The sequence below is a fragment of the Pipra filicauda genome, unplaced genomic scaffold (genome assembly GCF_003945595.2).
Source record: "Pipra filicauda isolate LSUMZ 115617 unplaced genomic scaffold, ASM394559v2 scaffold218_size1660888_pilon, whole genome shotgun sequence".
In the NCBI taxonomy this organism is placed as follows: domain Eukaryota; kingdom Metazoa; phylum Chordata; class Aves; order Passeriformes; family Pipridae; genus Pipra; species Pipra filicauda.
The window spans coordinates 1,369,289-1,388,681 of record NW_024104330.1 but is presented as its reverse complement, the minus strand read 5'-3'; the positions used below and the strand labels follow the sequence as shown (position 1 = coordinate 1,388,681).

The window sequence follows — 19,393 nt, the reverse complement described above, 5'->3', positions numbered from 1 at the left end:
TTGCCAGTCTGTAAACCTTTGTGTTTAGCCATAAAGATGTCAAACGTAACAGTGTTCCTTTGTGGCTTTACCTGTGATAATTCATGTTTTTACTAATATTATTGCTCATTAACAGTCTGTTGCTTTCTTACTATGTTAAACTCAATAAGCTTTTCCATTGTTACTGATCTTCCATTGTTACTAGATCTGAGTTTCAGAATTGAGTTCCACCCAGTTAAACTGGTGCAGCAACTTGTTTAGCAGTAGCTTTTCATCAGTTATAAAGAATTATGAGACAGTAAGATTAAATGTTGAAGTAGTAGATTAACAGCAGTTTTTAGATTCTGTATGTTTTACTCTTCCAGGGACAACTATCCTAAATCTCGAATGCCAAGAGCGCAGAGCTATCCAGATAATCATCAGGAATTCTCAGGTAGGTACAAATCTCTGGACATACTAGCTTTCCAGAACTGTTCCTCTTGCAGCAAATAATAAGGCTAAGAAGGTACATTCACATTGAGAGCTATTGTATTACACAAAATTAGTATGGTAGGAGAAGGCAAAGCAACAAAATCCAATCCAAATGAACACAGTAAAAGAGTTTTCTAAACATTTCTAAATGTTTTCTTCCATATTATTGTGTGTGACACCACTGTTAGTGTTCATAGTGTAACTGTCTGCTTCTGTGAAAAGAACAAACATTGCAGTGCATAGGGGTACACAACAGTTAGTTAAACTGGACTGTAACGTCCATCTCTAAGTTGATGTATAACTGTGGTTAATTTATTTCATTTTGGGATGCTGTGGTTTAACCCCAGTAGGCAGTTAAGCCCCACACAGCCGCCTGCTCGCTCCCCTGCATGGGACTGGGGAAAGAATCAAAGGGTTAAAGTAAGAAAAATGAATTAAGATAAAGACAGTTGAACAGGTAAAGCAAAAGCGGCACACACAACTAGAAGGAAACAAGGAATTCATTCACCACTTCCCATCAACAGGCAAGTGTTCAGCCATTTCCAGGAAAGCCATTTCCATTTCTATCACACTTACCGGTTACCTGGGAAGACAAACACCATCACTCCGAATGTCTTCCCTTCCTCCTTCTTTCTCCCAGCTTTTATTGCAGAGCACAACGTCAGGCAGTATGGGATGAATATCCCTTGAGTCATATGGGGTCAGCTGTCTTGGATGTGTCCTTCCCAACTTCTTGTGCCCGCCAGCCTACTCTACCAGCTGGCAGGGCAGTGTGTGAAACAAAAAAATGCCTTGATTATGTGCAAATGTGCTTCAGCAATAACTAAAATATCCCTATGTTATCAACCGTGTTTTGATCACAGATCCAAAACACAGTACCATAGGAGCCACTCTGAAGAAAATTAACTCTTTCCCAGCCAAACCAGTATGTGGGGCCTTCATTTTCTCCTATGTGAAATAATGATCACTTTGAAATGCTCATGACTTCTGTAATTGAAAGCACTGCAAAGTGAAAGGATGAAGGAGAACTGTGTGCTGTGCCTATAAATTAATCATCAACACTAATGTTTTTTTCATACCATACTCTGGCTTGAATCCAAGTTGTTGTGTGGGATTCAGGCTATGAAGTGCAGTGGGTAACCTTGAAAGTGCTCTGAAGTGTCTGTCATGGTCACGCCTCACTACAGAATTTTGCTGTTGAACAATAGTTAGTTGCCAGTAAATCAAAGGGGGTTTGTGTTTTTTCGGTCTATTACATACTTTTAAGGCTTCTTTTTATTTTGTTTGTGAAGCTTTATCTAGGTAATTGTGCAGTGGTGAGTTTTTTCTTTTAAGGATTCTAGAGTGCTTAACAGATTGCACCACTTTTAAATAAAAATGTATAAGAAACATTTAGGTGGCAGAGATAAATACCAAAAAAGTTGGAAATGTCAGAAATTAGTTTGCCTTTCATGTAATCTTAATCTAGTTTGCTTGTGTTTATTTGGGTTACTTTTCTAATAGGATGATCTTGCAATTTTTTTTTTCTGTGAGTTTGTCGTTTTTTTCCTTTGGGATGCTCTGGTATGTTAACAGTGGGATAGACAGCAATCATTAATTCCATATTCAGTATTTATTCCCATGATTTGATGCGTAACAAAAGCAGAAAAAAATATCCATCTGGCTTAGTTTTTCCTCTTGCCACAACCAGTACCAGGCTTCTGCAGAGGAGCATGTAGTATTCCTCCCTCAGAATATATTCCTAGTCATGTATAGCTCTAGGGTTCTGCAGATGCAAGATGTTCTTCTGTGATTTGCTGGATCTTTTTCCTTTCACAAATTTTTCCTGTCTCTATTTCAACTTGTATAAACGTTTTCAGCATCAACAGTCTGTTGCAACAAGAAGTAGTGCAATTTATTGTATTTCAGGAAGAAGTATGCACTTCATGATTCTGGTTTTTTTGAGGGTTTTCTTTCGTTAGAATTTTTTTTTGGGGGGGGGGTGTTTTGTTTTGGGTTTTTTATGGACCTCTGTCTCCCTTTGAGCTGTTGCTTTTCTAGTATATGGAGGCCTACATTCCTTATGGAGGAGTAGACCAAAACTTTGTTCAGTGTCTCTTAATGATTTACAGCTTTTAATTTGCTTCCTAGCCAATACAGAGTTCAGCTGCTCCTTACTGGAAGTCTCTATCACGAACCTTTATATAAACCTACATTTAATTTCATCTGTATAAACCTACATTTAATTTCATCTGCTGCTTTAACATCCAGTCACATAGACTCTTAAGGGCCTTCTCTAATTCTTTAGTTGGCTTTATTTCTCAGAATGATTTTGTCGCCTCACTATTCATTATTCTGTACAGAGAATTCATGCATAATTAAACTGCACGAGTTTTAACCCAGATTCCTGTCAAGCTGTTGACCGTTTCCTCCCTTCTTATGTACTTATCTTCTAACCAATTATTTATGCATGAGAGACTTTTTCCTTTATCTTATGAATACTTTTCTCCTTCAATACTTTTTAAAATCGGACCTTTTGATTGTAGTTCAGTAATTCAAGCTCTGTTGACTCATTCACTAACTTTTCATATTTATGCATCTTTAAACTATATTCTTTAGAGCAGTTTTTCCTCTAGAAACTACTTTTAAAACTGGAGTAATTAGGCCTGCTGTAGTCCTCTGACTTTCTTTTAAGCAAATCTCTTGAGCTGTTGAATTCTTGATCCTTGGAACTTTTGACTGAACGTCCTTTTGGTTCTTGTGGGTTGACAGATTTGTGGCTTTTGTTCTATAATCTGGTTTTGCTCTGATGCTTCAACTGAAGCATATCCTCTGATATGTTCCCCCATGTTTAAGTTTATAATGCCAAAAAGTGATTAATGTAATATGCTCTTGTCACATTTTAAATTTTTTAATCTTTTTATTTTCTAGTAGAGTATGATATCCCAATATTTGAGAAATTTGGAAAGGGGGGGACTTATCCCCGAAGATACCATATTTCATATCATCAACAAGACTACAATGATGGTAAGTGTGAATACTGCAGCAGTTTAATTAATCTGTTTTTCTCTTCCTAAAACATGAATTAAAAAAATTAGTTTGTAAAAATCTTAATGAATGAAAGTATTGGAGAAATTGAAACCTTGCATTCTTTCCCCAAACTCACTTGCTAAACTTCTAATGACTGATAGAGCTGCTGAGCAGTTTTACATCTGGTAAAGTTATGGATTACAGAATTCCTGACTCATATGCACAGCTGTATAAATGTTGTCTATCTTCGTCCATGCACGAGTCATCCAGTATAAGCTTTTGACCTTTGTGACTCTTTTCTATCTGAAGTAGATATGTCAGTTTGTCAATTCTTGTTCTGCTTTAAGGAATCTCAAACACGGTGGAATTGCTGTTAGGAGTTTCTTAGATTAAAAGAATAAATAAAATTGAAGAGCAGTGATTTAAACCAAGAATTAGCAAGTAGCTGATGAAATCAATTGTTGGAATGCAAGGCAGCACCTGCTGATGTAGCCACGAGACTGGTTTGAACAGTAATAACATTAATACAAATTTAACACATTAAAGAAGCAGCTGAAGGATTTTCAGAATTCTGGGTGTGTCGAGCAGTAGTTGAGAAGTGTTAAGAAGAAATTTCTCCCAAGACCAGATAGCTTCATTTGCAGTGTGGAATAAGCACAGCAATAAATGGAATTATGTTACAGAAATCAGAGAAATATCAAATTGAAGGACTGTGAAGCAGTTTCAGTCCAGTCCCTTGCTCTAAGGCAAGATTAAAGAGACAAAGATCTGTCACACTGACTTTTAAGTAAACTCTAAATTGACTTCAACAGAAGAGATACTCACTTTCTTTATGTAACCAACTTCAAGATAGCTTAGCTTATAACGTACCTTTCTCTGTCTTCTAAGCCATTTTCCTGCAAATGAAACTAGTAACTGGTTAACATAACACTGTTAAAAATTGGTCACTGACCATATTATAACACTACATCACACACACATCTATTTTCTCTTAGTTTTCTTCTTCTACTCTAGCTGAGGCTTTTCTCATGGCCACCTTATGTATAACATGATATAACCAGAACTCAGTAGGTAGCAGTCACGTTAATGTATTGCAGAATTACACTTTTTTCCTAGTCCCCTTTCTGACTGCTGCTCAGTCTGTGGTCTGTTATAGTTCCTATATCCTTTTTTACATTACTTTTAGCCAACCAATTATTATACACTTGGTAATTTCTGTATTAGATTTCTCTTTAACTATATATGTTGTACTTCCTTACTGAATTTCATTTTGTTGATTTCTGAATCATCTCCAACTTCCAATACCATTGTCAATTCTGATTTTTATCTTTAAATGGGCTTTCAGCCACATTTAACATGATGTCATCTGCAATATTTCAGTATATTATGTTCCATCATATGTACATCATCAGTTAAAATAGTGTATGGAAGTGGATTGAAGGTAAACTGCTCTGGATGTCCACTGAAATTATCTTCCCCTTTGATGAGAAATCAGTGATAACTGCTCTGAATCTGTCTCTTGTATAATCTGTGTACTAAGTTGGTCTGTGCAACACTTTATTAGTTGGCTTATGAGAATGTCCTGTTGAAATAGGAAAATTAAATTAGCTACATTTGACAAACCAATTATGACTGGTTTATCACCTTTTTGTCTTCTGAATGGTGAATAAAACTGCTTAATGACTTGTTTGCGTATCTTTCTTGGAATTTAAATTGTCCAGACTAGTATATAAGTCTGAGTCTACTATTTCAAAGATATTTTCTCTGCTTTCTTCAGTTCTCTGGTGTCGTGGTTTGAGACCCCCAAAAATCCAATTTCTAAGCCCTCTACACTTTGCCTCAATGTGAGAGGGGTTTTCAGACATAACACATCTACTAGCATGAGGAAAATCATATCAAGATTTATTACTAACACAATAAATACTATAGAAACTAAAAAGCAAATAAATACACTATTAATACAATCTCTACCATCCCTGGGGTCCTTCCACATCAATCCAGAAGAAGAACCTTCAGGACGATAGCTAAAGTCTCTCTCTCATTGAGGTATCAAGGAAGGGGTCTTCTTTACCCCCATCAGCTGCTTGGCCTCTGCTGAGGTCTCCTCCTGGACTACAAGGGAACACTTGTTTTACCAGGTCTGCATCACGAATTACAGGGAGCCAGCTTCTGAGTCCTTTCTCCCTGTTTCGTGAAGGTTCCTCCCAGAGAGTAAGATGTCCACTTTTCCTCTCACGGTTGCAGGGTTCTCTGGGTTTTGCTCATTCTTTTATACCCCAAATAGTTTTCACCAAAAGTCCTTACCCAGAAAAAGCCTGCTTGGTTTGGCTTCTCTCTGTTTCAGCTGCAGCTTCAGTTCGACTTCACATGGCAAGGGAAGGCATTCCTCCCCCCCGCATTCCTCCTTCTGTTTTTCGCTGCTCTTGTCCAAACCTCCCGTAGAGCACCTCCGAGCCCCTCAGACCGTCTCTGGCTCGGCTCCAATGCTGTGCCTGCCTGCCGGGGGGGACTAGCTCCAACCCCAGCTGGCCTCTCAAGCCTGTACCATTGTCTCTCCAGGGCAGTGGGGGGGAGAAACCCCTAGCCTTTTGGCCACAGCACCTGAACCAGTTTTAATACTGTCCCAGGCTCCCTGGAATCTGGCCAGGGGTGGGGAAAGAGGGCGCCCTGTAAGGGGCCTGCAGGCCTCTCTCTCCCTCCTCTCACCTCATGGCTCCGAATCTCTCTCTCGCTGCCCACAACTTCCTCCAACTGTTGTAATATGCTTATTTCACAGGGGCGAAATAAGCTCCGATTGGTCCCTCATCGGAAACTCACCTGGGATCAACCAGGTCCAGCTCTGCGCCCCCTCCCCCCCCCCCCGGACATCCCAGATGTCCTCAAACCAGGACATCTGGGAACTCCTCCTCCAGTGTAATACCTAATGAATCAAAGACTCCATCAGCTATTGCTGAGTTCTGTAGGATGAAACTTCATCAGCTGATGCTGTCCTAAAAATAGTTGTGTTATCTAAATAGATTAACATAAATTGCATTAGCCATCTAATTGTAATTAATGTTTTGAAGATCAGTGCCCTTTTTTTTTAATTCTATTGCTGCAGCCACCTCCAAATTTGACATTGCTTGTGTTTTATTTTCTTTTTGTGACTTTGTTTTTGGTTTGTTTTTTTTTTCTTTTGTTTTGTGCTCTTCCTGTTGATTGCATGTGTTTGTCTTTCTCTGCGTTCAGTTCTTACTGGTTTGCAGAACGAAGATGCCAGCTTGGGCACATGGGATTGTAAACTTGTATCTCGTTCTCCTTTTTATCAGAAATTTGATATTTGCACATTAATAGAGCAATAAAAGCAGAGGCAGGGTGTTTTCCTTTCTCCTCTTACAGCCCTCCAGGTTTCTGAAGCATTTCAGAACAGTTCCAGAAGTTGATCCTAATTTTGGTCACTTAAACATAAGGTTTTGATTCAGTCTAATCCTTATATACATCTGTGATGAATGTTTGTTTCCTTCTAGGTGGAAAGTTAAATCAGCAAATTTCATGATCATTGTGTCCTATTACATGCTGTGGCAGATTTGAACTAGATAGTGTAGAATTCATAAATTATTTGCATACACACATTGCTTAGCACTATTTTTTTGTAGAGTAACATTAGCGTTCTTTGTATATCATTGAAGGTCGTAAAACTTTTCCAAGAGCCAGAAGGACTCAGGGGAACAGCTTCCGATCACCAGTTAGTTTCAGTCCCACTGACCACTCGCTGAGCACGAGTAGCGGAAGCAGCGTCTTTACACCGGAATACGAAGATAACCGAATGAGGAGGAGGGGAAGCGACATAGACAATCCTACCTTGACAGTCATGGACATCAGCCCACCCAGTCGCTGTAAGTGAAGGCATTTTGTGAACTCTGCTGTAAAACTCTTACCTTATAGGTATACTGTGTCAAAACTAAGCATGTCACCAAAATACAGGCAATTGAGTAATGTGGTTTTATCTCTCTAAATAGGAAAAAATTCAGGACTTAATCCTCATTGGTATTTTCACGGCTTACCGTGCCAACCTTCATATAGATTTTCATATGGAATTTACATCTGTGATAACAAAACATTGTAAAAATAGTTTGGATGATTTATTAGACTCCTGAGGACCTGAGAGGGTTTTGTAGGTTGCAGTTACTATTTATTTTTGCATATGTTGGTCAAGTTTTCTGTTAAACTGTAAACCATAAGTGGTACTATTTCATACCTGTGGTAGCACATCAGGAGCAAGTATACTTTGTGATGACTTCAATAGCTGGTACATTTTAATCATGCCTTGATTTTTAACAAAAAGTTAAGTTTGTTTAATGTGCTTTTTCTCTTTTTCAGATTAGCTGTTGCTTATTTTAAGTATGTTTATCTCTACCACAAATTATTTTGTGAATAAATTTAAGTAGCTCATGTTTTCCATCTTACAGGAAGTTTTATTGATCTTTGTAACTTATACGGGGAGGTTTAGGGCGCACAGTCTCTGTTGTTGAAAAATGTAGTCTTTTAAAAAATTATTTTCTGTGTATTCCAGTTTTTCTCAATCAGCTGAATAACAAGCTCATTTGAAAACCAAAACATATTATATTTTCAGCACCACGAGCTCCAACTAACTGGAGACTTGGTAAACTGCTGGGTCAAGGTGCATTTGGCAGAGTCTATCTGTGTTACGATGCTGATACTGGAAGAGAACTGGCTGTTAAGCAAGTTCAGTTTGATCCTGATAGTCCAGAAACCAGCAAGGTGAGTGATACCAAAGGGAGACCTTGTAAAGGGCTTCTGTTGAAGTGGTGTGTTTTGGACTAGGCTGATGTTCCTTTCCTTGAATAGGATGAGCATGTTTTGAATGTGTTTTAAACCACGTACTGTGTTTTTGTGTCCTTGTTAGTAAACCTGCTTTGTTCATACCACAGATAGTTAGTCTGCTTACCTGACTTTTATGTTACATCCCATTTTTTAAGTTTCAAGCATATGCTTATGCAATGAACGTACATAACTTGATTTGGTGCAGTCTCGGTCTCTAAAATTAAACAATTTATTATGAAGTGTGCTCTGAAATGATAATTATTTATACTTACAGAAATTAGAACAAGTTCCATTTATAAACAGAAAAAGCTGTACAAATTTAAATGTTCCTGAAAAAAATTCTTTAGGATATTTTTTTTGGCTATGAAGAAGACAGTTTGAGATTCTTATCTCTTTTTTTATCTTTTGATGGGCTTTCTGTGTTTTGATTTTTTTTGTTGTTGTTGTTTTGATTTTTTTGTTTTGCTTTCTTTAAGCTATGCTCATCAGGACTAGCTGCTGTTACTCACTGTATTTCTCTCTAAAGCACGCAAGTTTCCCTGTCAATTTATTCTCTCTCTAAAATGGGGCTTGTCCATCTTTAATTACTGGACCCTGGCGGAGAGAAACTACTTAAAAGTAGCATCAATCATCTATTTCTTCTTTTCCCAAATCATACTTGCTGCTTTTTACAGGATGGAAAGAGAATTGTTACTTTCCTGCATTAGGACTGCATTCTGCACTGTGGGGAGCAAGGCCGGGAAAACAATGGGTGTAAGCATGATTGCAGAATTGAGTGGCTGCCAGTTATAGTTGCTGCTACTAGTGATGTAGGATCAAGGAAAAAAAGTCAAGAATCACTTGTGCTGTAGATTTCTAGTGTAGTTGTTGTTACTTCTTTAAAATGTAACAGAACAGCTGATTATGCTTTGGAATTGTTAAATATAAAATACAGTAGTATCTGTCCTGGAGCAACAGTTTTGTGACCTCCTTTGCCATAGCATTTTGTAATACGTACCTCTCTGTTAAAAAAATCTGTTTTCTTTCTAACCTCAGAAGTGTGAGGGTATCAGTCTATGATGGATAAAAATTAAGTTTTGATGAAAAACTTCGAGGTGAAATTTGGAATCTAGCCAAATCTGAATTCATGGGTTAGTGTTTTTCCAGCATCTTGCTATACAGTGCATTTCAAAATATCTTCCTGTTTGCAAAATTTTTGCTGTTTCAGATAGCTCTATAGAAAGCACCAGCTGTGTTAATGTTTTGCTTTGTTGTATGTCATTATTACAATCTCAAGTGGTCCTCAAAGCCATTTTTAAAGCATAGTCTATCATCCTAGAAATGCTAAGAATTAATGCTAATTATTTCACTACAAAGATTTAAGGGGATTTTTTTCCTGTGTTTTGTTTTTTTGTTGTTTTCTTTAATCCAGTTGGAGGCTTATGACATGTTGCATAATGATCACTGACATCACACATATTGATATCTGCTGTGCTCTGAACAAACAAACATAACTTCAAAATAAGAGAAACAATGAAATAACAGCAAAATCATCCCAAAGATAATTTATAGAAAAGCCATAGTTTGGTTTTTTTACTTACTTCAATTTAACAGTGATATTTTCTTGTTATAAAATGATAAACTTTACATAAGCTGCAGGAGTATTTTGTTACTTAGTTTGCATAACCCTTCAATAGGTACATACTGTTCTGCTTTAAAAAATCCAAATCCAAAACATTATTGTTACCACATTAAGCATGGTAAATCTTGTCTGTTTTGTCCTTTCAGGAAGTAAATGCACTTGAATGTGAGATTCAGTTACTGAAAAATCTGCTGCATGAAAGGATTGTTCAGTATTACGGCTTCTTGAGAGATCCACCAGAAAGGACACTCTCAATATTCATGGAGTACATGCCTGGGGTAAGCAGGAGAGCCTGGACACTTCAGCCATCCTTTGTGTGCAGTGTGACGAGCACCCAGGCAGGCAGCTTTTGCATAAGTACATGCAGATATTTAAAACTGTCCAAGTTAAAAACAGTCGCCAAGGATGGGTACTGACAAGTGCTTACAGCGCCCGTCATCTCCATTGCTTGCTTGGGTTTTCAGAATTACGGTGCTTTGTACAAAAGCTCTTTGTGTTTGATTTTGGCATAAGGAGTGCCTGGCAATATCTTTGAAAAGACAATACTATCATTAGTAAACTCTTGAATCTTCCTGAATTTTACTGTTTTGTTTTGCCGTGCTTCAATTATTTCAGGAAAACAAGAAGTGGTTTTCTGATCAGGGTGGGAATAAGTGCATATATAAAATAATCTTGGTGCTTGTTTTTTGTGTGGCACCTACATACATGCTGAACTGCTCTTCTACTGCTTTGTTAGGAAATATTATAAGGTCAGAAAATTGTACATTTTCATTTTCTCACCAAGTGGGGTCAGCAGAGCTAAATAAAATGAGATCGTATGAAAACAGTGTCTCTGTATTTCTGAATAGTTACAGCATTCTACTTACTCTGAGACTCCACAGGAGAAAAGTGGTGTCTGGGGATTGTTTTGTTGTTGGTGGTGAGTTTTTTGTTTGCTTCTTCATTCCTTAAGTGAGATCTGGGCTTTGTTTTGAGGGGCTTCTTGAATTTTTCTCAGATTTGGAGGGCAGTGTCACGGAAGTAATCTTAGCAGTTTGTAACTGTGTGACAAAGCCAGGTTAAACAAAAGTAGTTGCAAAAACCCAAGAATTTTTTATTCAGTGTTATTTTAAGCCAAGACTTGCATACCTCCTAATTTTTACATAAAGCACTATCCTCCAGCATGTGATGGTTTTTTTCTTGACAATGTTTTTTTCAGAGTATAAACAAACATAAGTAAAGGGCATGTATTGAGTCCAACTTGAGTATCACCTTTTAATCATCGAAAAGGTTGAGAGTGGTGTTGGAGTGAAAGTAGTGCTGTTCTTTCTCTACATTGCACTGGAACTATTCAGCTGCCTGACAGTTTTAAAGTTAATAGTTTAATATTTCAGTATATGACTTCTCTGCCCAGTCTTCCTTTGGTCAAAGTATATATTTTTCTCAGTGGAGGTAAGACCATATCCGTACTTTTTAAGTTGATATTGAGAATGATTGTAACTTTAAAATATCTGTGTTTCAGGCATAAATTTAGTTGAAGTTCAACTGTACTATTAGCTCACCTGTGATTCTAGAAGTGTGTTTTATACTTCTTGTGTGCCATAGGGTTCCATCAAAGACCAACTGAAATCATATGGAGCACTCACAGAGAATGTGACTCGTAAATATACGCGGCAGATTTTGGAAGGAGTTCACTATTTGCACAGTAATATGATTGTCCATCGAGATATTAAAGGTAAAGATAGTTCTGTGCACAGTTCAGTGCTCTTTATTACTGATCATTTTCCAGTCTTATGTGAAGCGCTAAAATGTAATTAAGTTTGAAATGCCAAAATACTGACTTAAAATCAATGAGATTGCTTTCCATCTTTTACTCTTGTCATTGTTGTAACCTGAGGGGGAAAAAATAAGCATCTTTGTGATGTTCTAGCAGACTTTTGACAATGTTTCTGTAGTCTCTGTCTGCAAAACAATTAAGATAAATTTCTTTGATTTTATTTTAGTATCAATAATTTTAAATGCATTGGAGTATGATGTCATTAGAAATAGATAGAATGTGCAGAGGAAAAGCATCACGACTCGAAAGTTTGTGTTTGCAGAGTTCTGTTTAATCAGTTATATAGAGATTACCCAGCACTTCACTGGTGCAGGAAGTCACTGGCAGAGGTGACTTGCCTGATAAAATGACTCAGACTTCTTCCATTTTGCTGCCAGAAAACCTGATTAAACAAACATATTTACTTTTTGCAGCTAGATACAAGTGACTTGCATGTGTTGCATAAGCAAAGTATGAATATGTAGGAAGATGGTGATGTGCAAAACGGGTGTATTGAACACAATGCTGTTGTATTCTGTAAAATTTTTACCATTCTCCTGTTGCTTTGTATCAATAGTATTTTGTTCCAAAAGAGGATGAGATATCACAGTCAATTTGTACAAGTAACTGTTTTGAACAAATCTGTAACACAGTTTGAGATTTTGCTTTAATATAGTATGAAGACATTTTCAGTTCTGTGGAAACACCTTTCTCATTTCTTTTTATTTCCTGTGTGTGGCACATTCCTTATTTTGCCAGGAGGCCTTTAAAAAGTGACTGCCACTTCCCAGAAAAGACCTAGGATGCAAACCAGTGTGTACAATTCATTGTTTTCTGAACTGCAGAATAGAGTAACAAAAATGAGCAGAGAAAGTAAATTTTCTGGCTTGAAATTCTAGGATGATGTTGTGTTGTATCACTGAATGCAAACTTCTGTTACTGTTTTCCATACCAAAGCATTGAGTATTCCATGAATGTAATGCTGTGTTCCCTTCCTTCCAGGAGCAAATATTCTGCGGGATTCAGCAGGCAATGTGAAGCTTGGTGACTTTGGTGCCAGCAAACGACTGCAGACTATCTGTCTCTCTGGTACAGGAATGAAGTCTGTCACAGGAACTCCCTACTGGATGAGTCCCGAAGTTATTAGTGGAGAAGGATACGGCAGAAAAGCAGACATCTGGTACGTTAAAAAAAAACTTCTCTACTGAAAAGTGTAATTTCATTTTCAACAGTGTAGGTGTTTGTTTTCTGAAGTTGGAGTGTTTCATTCTGGGGTGTAAGCTGAAGAAGGTGGTAAATGTGAGCACTGACAATAGAGAGCCTAACACTGAAATTCAGGAATTTTTACCTGGCAACTTCTCAGCCTGTCAGTTTAGAGATCGTAAGAGAATCCTTTGAATTGACCTTGCGTGAAGTTAGGATTACCAGACTGTTCCTAAATTCTGGAGAGGTACTGGGTGAAAACAATACGTGAAGCTTTGAAACATCAGTTTGGTCAATGTTGTATAATGAAACTTCACCACTGAAATACCTTCGATGCAAGGCAGAAAGTTTAACACTTAAGAGCAAATTAACCAGATTTAAGTGGGAGTATCAAAAAAATTTGGTTTAAGTTGTTATTAACTACTTAAGAGGTAAAGGTAATTTTCAAACATGAACGTTAGCAAAACATTGCGTAAAGCCAATCTAACATGGCTCCAGCTCCAATGAACAGATGACTGTAGTGATTTGACTTCTTGAACTGCAGGTGATCTGTGAACATGGACTAATGGGCAGGCAGCAGTACATGTGCAGGAGTAGTAACACTGTGTTTAAAAAGGAATCACATTATATCCAACCAATCGCAATACTTCTAACCTCAGGGAAATTACTTTAGGCTAGTTCAGGTCACTTAGTAATTAGTCTGCTATACTGGAATAATAGACCAGCCTTACAGATTTCAAGCAGTTGACTTGTTCAGCTTTAAAGTATTTGTGCCACAGTTAATGTGTATGTTTTGGTTGAAAAAATCTGGGGTAAAACTTAAGAAAAAATAGTGAAGTTTGACTTCTGTCAGTGAGTAAATCCTTACTGTGTAAGGCGACATAGCTCTGTCTAACAGAAAAAATTCTTGCAAGTATCTTGAAAAACAGTCAGACTTCCTGAGAATTGGAAATTATTCCAGCCTATCCATTTTGCAGTATCATTCACTTGTTATTGGAAGGGGCTGTCTTTCAGGACTTCTGGAACAAAGTTTCTCTGGCCATATATATGCCCTTCTGTTTTCCTAAGTCCTTTAAACATAAACTTTGTATACAAAGATTGATTAGGGTCTTAAAATTTTGTTTGGCAATCTAAATTTATTTTTAGTATCCTTGACTAAAAGAGGAAGATACCACAAAGAAGGGTTTTCAAAATTTTCAACTGCCATACTATGTTTGCTCATTATTCACTGGTGAGAACTTGTGCATTTCTAATGAGCAACACACACAGTGTGCTTGGAGAATTCCTGATGCTTTGCATTTCTGTTTGGCCTCAAGGAGCAGGAACATTTCCAAGTGCTGTGCTGCATGCATGACTTTGTCAGCCTGCTGAGCACTGAGTGCTGGCAGTGCCAGTAACGCAGTTGGTATTGCCTGGATAATATCTAATTAGCTCTTCACTGAGGTGTAGTGGCTTTTGGCCCAGTGAAGTAAAAAAGTGGAGATGCAGGTAGTGATTTGTGTAACTTTGAGATAAAGGCATAGCAGTACATGCTATTTTTTTTCAATGCCTGTTTTCCGCTGAAGTTGCTCTGTAGTGTTAAGTGGACGCTACTTGTTTGTAGTATTTTAGTTCCTCTCTGCTATTTCTTGTTTTCCTAGAAGGGCGTGACTCTGTTCTAACCTGCTGTTTCACTTCTGCCTCTGTTTCAGGAGCGTAGGTTGCACAGTGGTAGAAATGCTCACGGAGAAGCCCCCGTGGGCAGAGTTCGAAGCCATGGCTGCCATCTTTAAAATTGCCACTCAGCCAACCAACCCCCAGCTGCCACCTCACGTCTCTGACCATGCTCGGGATTTCTTGAAACGGATTTTTATTGAGGCCAAGCTGCGACCGTTTGCAGATGAACTGCTAAGACACACGTTTGCACACTATCACTAACACCTGCCTCAACTCGGCTTGCATCTACTGCATTTATTTTCTATTTGACTGCACTTTTATTTTTATTTTTTACAAAGAAAAAGGAGAAAAAAAGACAAGAGAGAGAATATTCTCTTGAATCTTTGTTTCACTTAGATTGTAAACAATCTAAATTTTGTATCTAAAATGAGAATCTTCTCTCCCCTCCCACCCCACCAGGACTAGAACTTTTTGTTTCTATAATGTACTGATGTGGTTGATGTAGATAAAGCACTTTAGTACATATTTGTTCCTTATTTAACGGGGAAAAAAACCGACAAATGCTTGGACAGTCAGGAACTGTGTGACTTTTTCTGACACCGCTGACTGACTCAGGGTGCAGGGAAAAATAGACATGCAGCTAAAGGACAAGAAGATTACTTCTCTGTGATTCTTCTCTATTGTAGGTACTTGCAGCAGAGAGTTCTAACTTCTTATTATATTTTAGCATTTTAATCAGTTTCTGGAATTTACAGTTTAAGCTGGAATGTGCAGTTCTGAGAGTTAAATGACGAGACTGGAAGAACTTGGAACTCTTTGTATGTACAGCAGTGTGTCTAACTGGTACTTCTATGTGACCAAAAGAAAATAACAAAATGAGCTCAAAACTAGTTAGAGGTTTTGGTGTAGAATTATTGTATTATCTTAATAGGAAAATAATTACAGGTAAACAGATTATAGGCCCAAACACCTAGGTACTACCATACTGCAAGGGGAAAATTTCCATACTAGACAAGGGTCAGCTATTGGATGTAAATAGTTAGGAGAATGTCTCCTGCTCTATCTGCCAAAGAGAACCTCTGTTGCATAAGCTTAGAGGGAGACGGTTATCTTAGCTGATAAAAAATAGTGATGTTGAGAGTCAGTTCTCCACAATCCCTTGAATGGCTGGAGGGGAAAGGAAGGGACTAATCCTTGTGCAGTATATGAGTTACTTGATTCAGAATGAGCTACAAGAAATGTTTTCAAAGCTGTTAAGAGGCGCTAGGATGGAATGTATGTCAACATCAAGTGCCTGAATAATAAAAAATTCTTCCCATTGTGCACTAAAAAAAATTGGTTTAGTAACGCAGGTCAGTCATCTAGATGTGTTGAAAATTCCTGAAAGTTAAACATCTTTGAACATCAGGAATAAGTCACTGAGAAAGGTAAGACTCCAGTTATATTTTTAATAAGGTAACACTGATGAATCCTCATGAACAGGAAGGCACAGCACAGAGAACTGTATGAAGAATAGGCCAAAAGTGCAAAGAGAGCCAGCAGTTAAATAACATGAGTGTGATTACTCTATCCTGAGAATCCAGATGATTGGTATTTGTCAGATTTCCAACAGTCATAAAGCATACGTTAATCACTTTTTCTATTTCTGAAAGAGCATAATAAAAGAACAGAAGTAAAACTCTGAAATAATGCTTCTCAGTCGAGAAGCCCAGGTACTGATCAGGTGTAGTGAATAACTGACTTTTCACAGCAGAAGAGTCAGACTCTCATATTTTTGTAGAAGAACAGAACATAATTTAAAGGGGCATTTGGAAATAAACTATTGGACTACAGAACTGAAATTATGTTTATTGTTTTGGATGATTCATTGCTTGCTTTTGTTGTTTTGTAAAGGCAGAGTGGGCTGGTACTGTAACCCTTGTCCACTCTGACAAGGCTCTACCTATTCTATATCTTTAGAGGACTATCAGAGTGACGAAGTGCATGGAGATAGAACAATAAGCTTACCCATTCCCACAGTCATTTATGAGATTTCTGAATTTATTCTGCTAAATTCCAAATGTTGTACCAGAGCATAAGCAGGAGTATGGATCTATCCTAATCACTTTCCCTGTAGTGGAGTAAGAATGACTTTTTTGAGGCCATCTCTCCCGAGACAGAGTGGTGACTTCTTCAGCTTATGTGAGTATTTTACCCAATTTATAATTTTTTCGGTCAGCATACACAACTGTGCAAAGTTTCCTGAGCATGGAAAGAACTAGTCAGATCAGGAAAAGTGTAGGAGGCTGAAAGGAAAGTCAGCTTGTACTGACTTCTTTTTTGCTTCTCAGTCACTAGATAAAAGCTGTGAAGCAGTTTTTAAGGAGAATTGGTATATGCTCTACTCTAGAGGACCTTTGCTTTATAAGCAAAATGTAGGGACAGTAGGGATGGGAAGTTTAGTGTAGAACCTAATAGTTTATGACAGTAATTTAAAGATCATATAGTTGAAATGATTGATTTCAAACAGATTAAGAAGGTACTAAACTCAAGGTGAAAATGTATATAAAAATCAGTAGTGGTCAGTGATATCTGAAAAGGTAAGGAAATTTTATACTACCAAAAAGGGACATTAAAGGGAAAATGTAACCAGGTTTATCTGTAGCATTCATAACGTTTAGCTATACTATTCTAAAGAGAAACTGCACTCTCTGAAGCTTGAATATTTTCAGAATCTAGTTTTCTTATAATGTGTCCTTTCTGTGAGACAGTGCTGGGTCATGTATATTGCAATATCACTTCCTCATTGTGACTTTTAATTACTGAACAATCAAGTTTGCTGCTTTTGTGCCTTTTCTAAAAAATGGCATTCAGTCATGACAATGGTCAGTGTTTTGGAGCCAGGAAAAAAAGAATTTTCAGAATGCATTTTTCATCATGTCTTTAACATGTCAGAAAGCTGCCAACGTGAAGACTGTCCTGCTTAGATGAAGTGGACATTTCTCAGTTCCAGTGATTCCAGTAAAATTTTATGAATTTAACCAAGTTTAGGCTTGAGCTAGGGCTTTTTCACCCTATGGAGAATTTCTCTACTGACTTAAGTTGCTTAACTTAGAGTAAATGAGATGTAAAGATCCCTGCTCACAACTTCTTGTATGTCACTTAAAAGGCCACCAGCATTTTAGAATCATGAATTAGTCCTAATTATTGAATTCAATTACAAGAAAATGCCAGTGAAAGCAGTAATGTTGCAGGGTTGGTTTGCTTTTCTGTAAACACCACAATGAAGCTGTGCTCTCAAAAAATAAGGATCGGTGTTCATGGTGAGTATGTCTATTTTCAAAAGACCTACTTATCTGCTAATGCATTTTAATATGCTGTCTGTTGCACGTGTTAAGTAACAAAATTTAAGCTACTTCTGTGGTATGGTTTTAATGATGTAACTAACAGTCCTGTTAGAGGATGACTCAAAGTTTCAGTTGTGTTGTGTTAGAGCAAGTTGTTTATTTTTAATTTGGGTGATAGAAATATCCATGTAAGAACTCAAAAAGGTATGGATCTAATAATTGCAAAGTTAAATCTGCGTAGTCTTTTTTTTCTTGACAATTTAAATATAGTCTTAAAACTGCAACTTGACTTTCAACGTGATTTGTAGCTAAATAGTCCTTTCAGTATAACAAAATGAAAAGGGTTTTTTTTTAGCTAGTGCCTTTTTATCTGTATGCCTTAATTTTTATTCATGTTAGAACACCATATCGAAATATGTCATACAATTCCATGTCACCAAAGCAGTCTTAGAGGATGGATTTTTTCAATGTGCCCAAACAAGAGTTCGCTTAACTGCATTGAAAAGTGTACTTGAGTTATCATGTGCAGCAAACGTTTAAATTCAGAATTTTAAAGTGATTTCTGGCTTCCTGTGTTAACACAGGTTTTGTATTTGCATTCTGGAGACCATAGACTGATGCACATACCAGAAAGAGGACTTGTCTGCAGTCACAGAAATAACAGAGTCAGGATTTGCCTTCCTGGGTCTGGGTACCAGACTCTGCAGCGGAGTTTTTAATGGGCTTGAAATTGTAGTTGTAAGGCTGTTTACTTTCAGTGCACAGGAATACAGTATGTCCAAGCAAACCAACAGATTTCTCAATGAGATTAGCATGGTGCCAATGAAACTCTTTCCTGTGCCTTTTGGATAATCCTAATCCTGCCGTTGTCTTGACTGAAAGCCTCGTAGCACTTGTAGGTACAGCGCAGTACAGCAAGCCATTCTTTGGACAACATAGAGTGATGTCTTAACTGCAGCTTCAGAGACTTGAGCAAATTGGTCAGATCTACAGTTATTTATAACCAATTTCATACTTTTTAATCTTGAAAGACTTTGTCACGCATATAGAAAAGTATAATGTGTGTGCTTGAATGTAAGTCCCTATGATGTTTCTGGAAAAGCGAAAGTATTACTGCCGTTGTAATTTCTTCTTGCTGGTAACTTGCTATCTTGTGTCAATGACAAGTCTGCAGTGTAGAATCACGTACAATTACCAAAGCTTTTCTATTCCGTATACATATAGCCAAAAGTGATGTTTCATGGATTAGTACTGTCACTTATAGATAGTGTATATCCACCAGTAGGCTGTCGCTGACTGAGTAAAGCAGGTACTACTAAAAAGTGATAGACACTGCCCATGTTTCAGAGATATGGGTGTTCATAGTTGCTGTTCTGATATGCAAAATTCATGCCCGCGTTAAAATGAAGAGTTTTCTTTTTAAAGCTCTTTCTAATTTAATCTTATTGTTGTAATTCTAAAACTAATGCATAAGCTTGGTGACTAAACCTGGTGACTTCTATAGCTGGG

At 37.5% G+C, this 19,393-nt stretch overlaps 1 protein-coding gene across 3 annotated transcripts in view; it reads left to right on the top strand.

Annotated features, from left to right (window-relative positions):
• Positions 1 to 16,399, top strand: part of MAP3K2 (mitogen-activated protein kinase kinase kinase 2) — a 50,079-nt gene extending 33,680 nt beyond the window's left edge. For 2 of the 3 annotated variants that reach the window (XM_027734834.2, XM_027734832.2), the window contains exons 10-17: positions 345 to 412; positions 3,361 to 3,456; positions 7,128 to 7,334; positions 8,072 to 8,220; positions 10,051 to 10,182; positions 11,489 to 11,618; positions 12,702 to 12,879; positions 14,594 to 16,399. In XM_027734834.2, the coding sequence (XP_027590635.1) occupies positions 345 to 412; positions 3,361 to 3,456; positions 7,128 to 7,334; positions 8,072 to 8,220; positions 10,051 to 10,182; positions 11,489 to 11,618; positions 12,702 to 12,879; positions 14,594 to 14,819 (1,186 nt within the window). In that variant the 3' untranslated portion in view covers positions 14,820 to 16,399. The remainder of the gene's footprint in view (positions 1 to 344; positions 413 to 3,360; positions 3,457 to 7,127; positions 7,335 to 8,071; positions 8,221 to 10,050; positions 10,183 to 11,488; positions 11,619 to 12,701; positions 12,880 to 14,593) is intronic. The other variant, XM_039381225.1, reaches the window with a different exon arrangement.
• Positions 16,400 to 19,393: the final 2,994 nt, after the last annotated feature.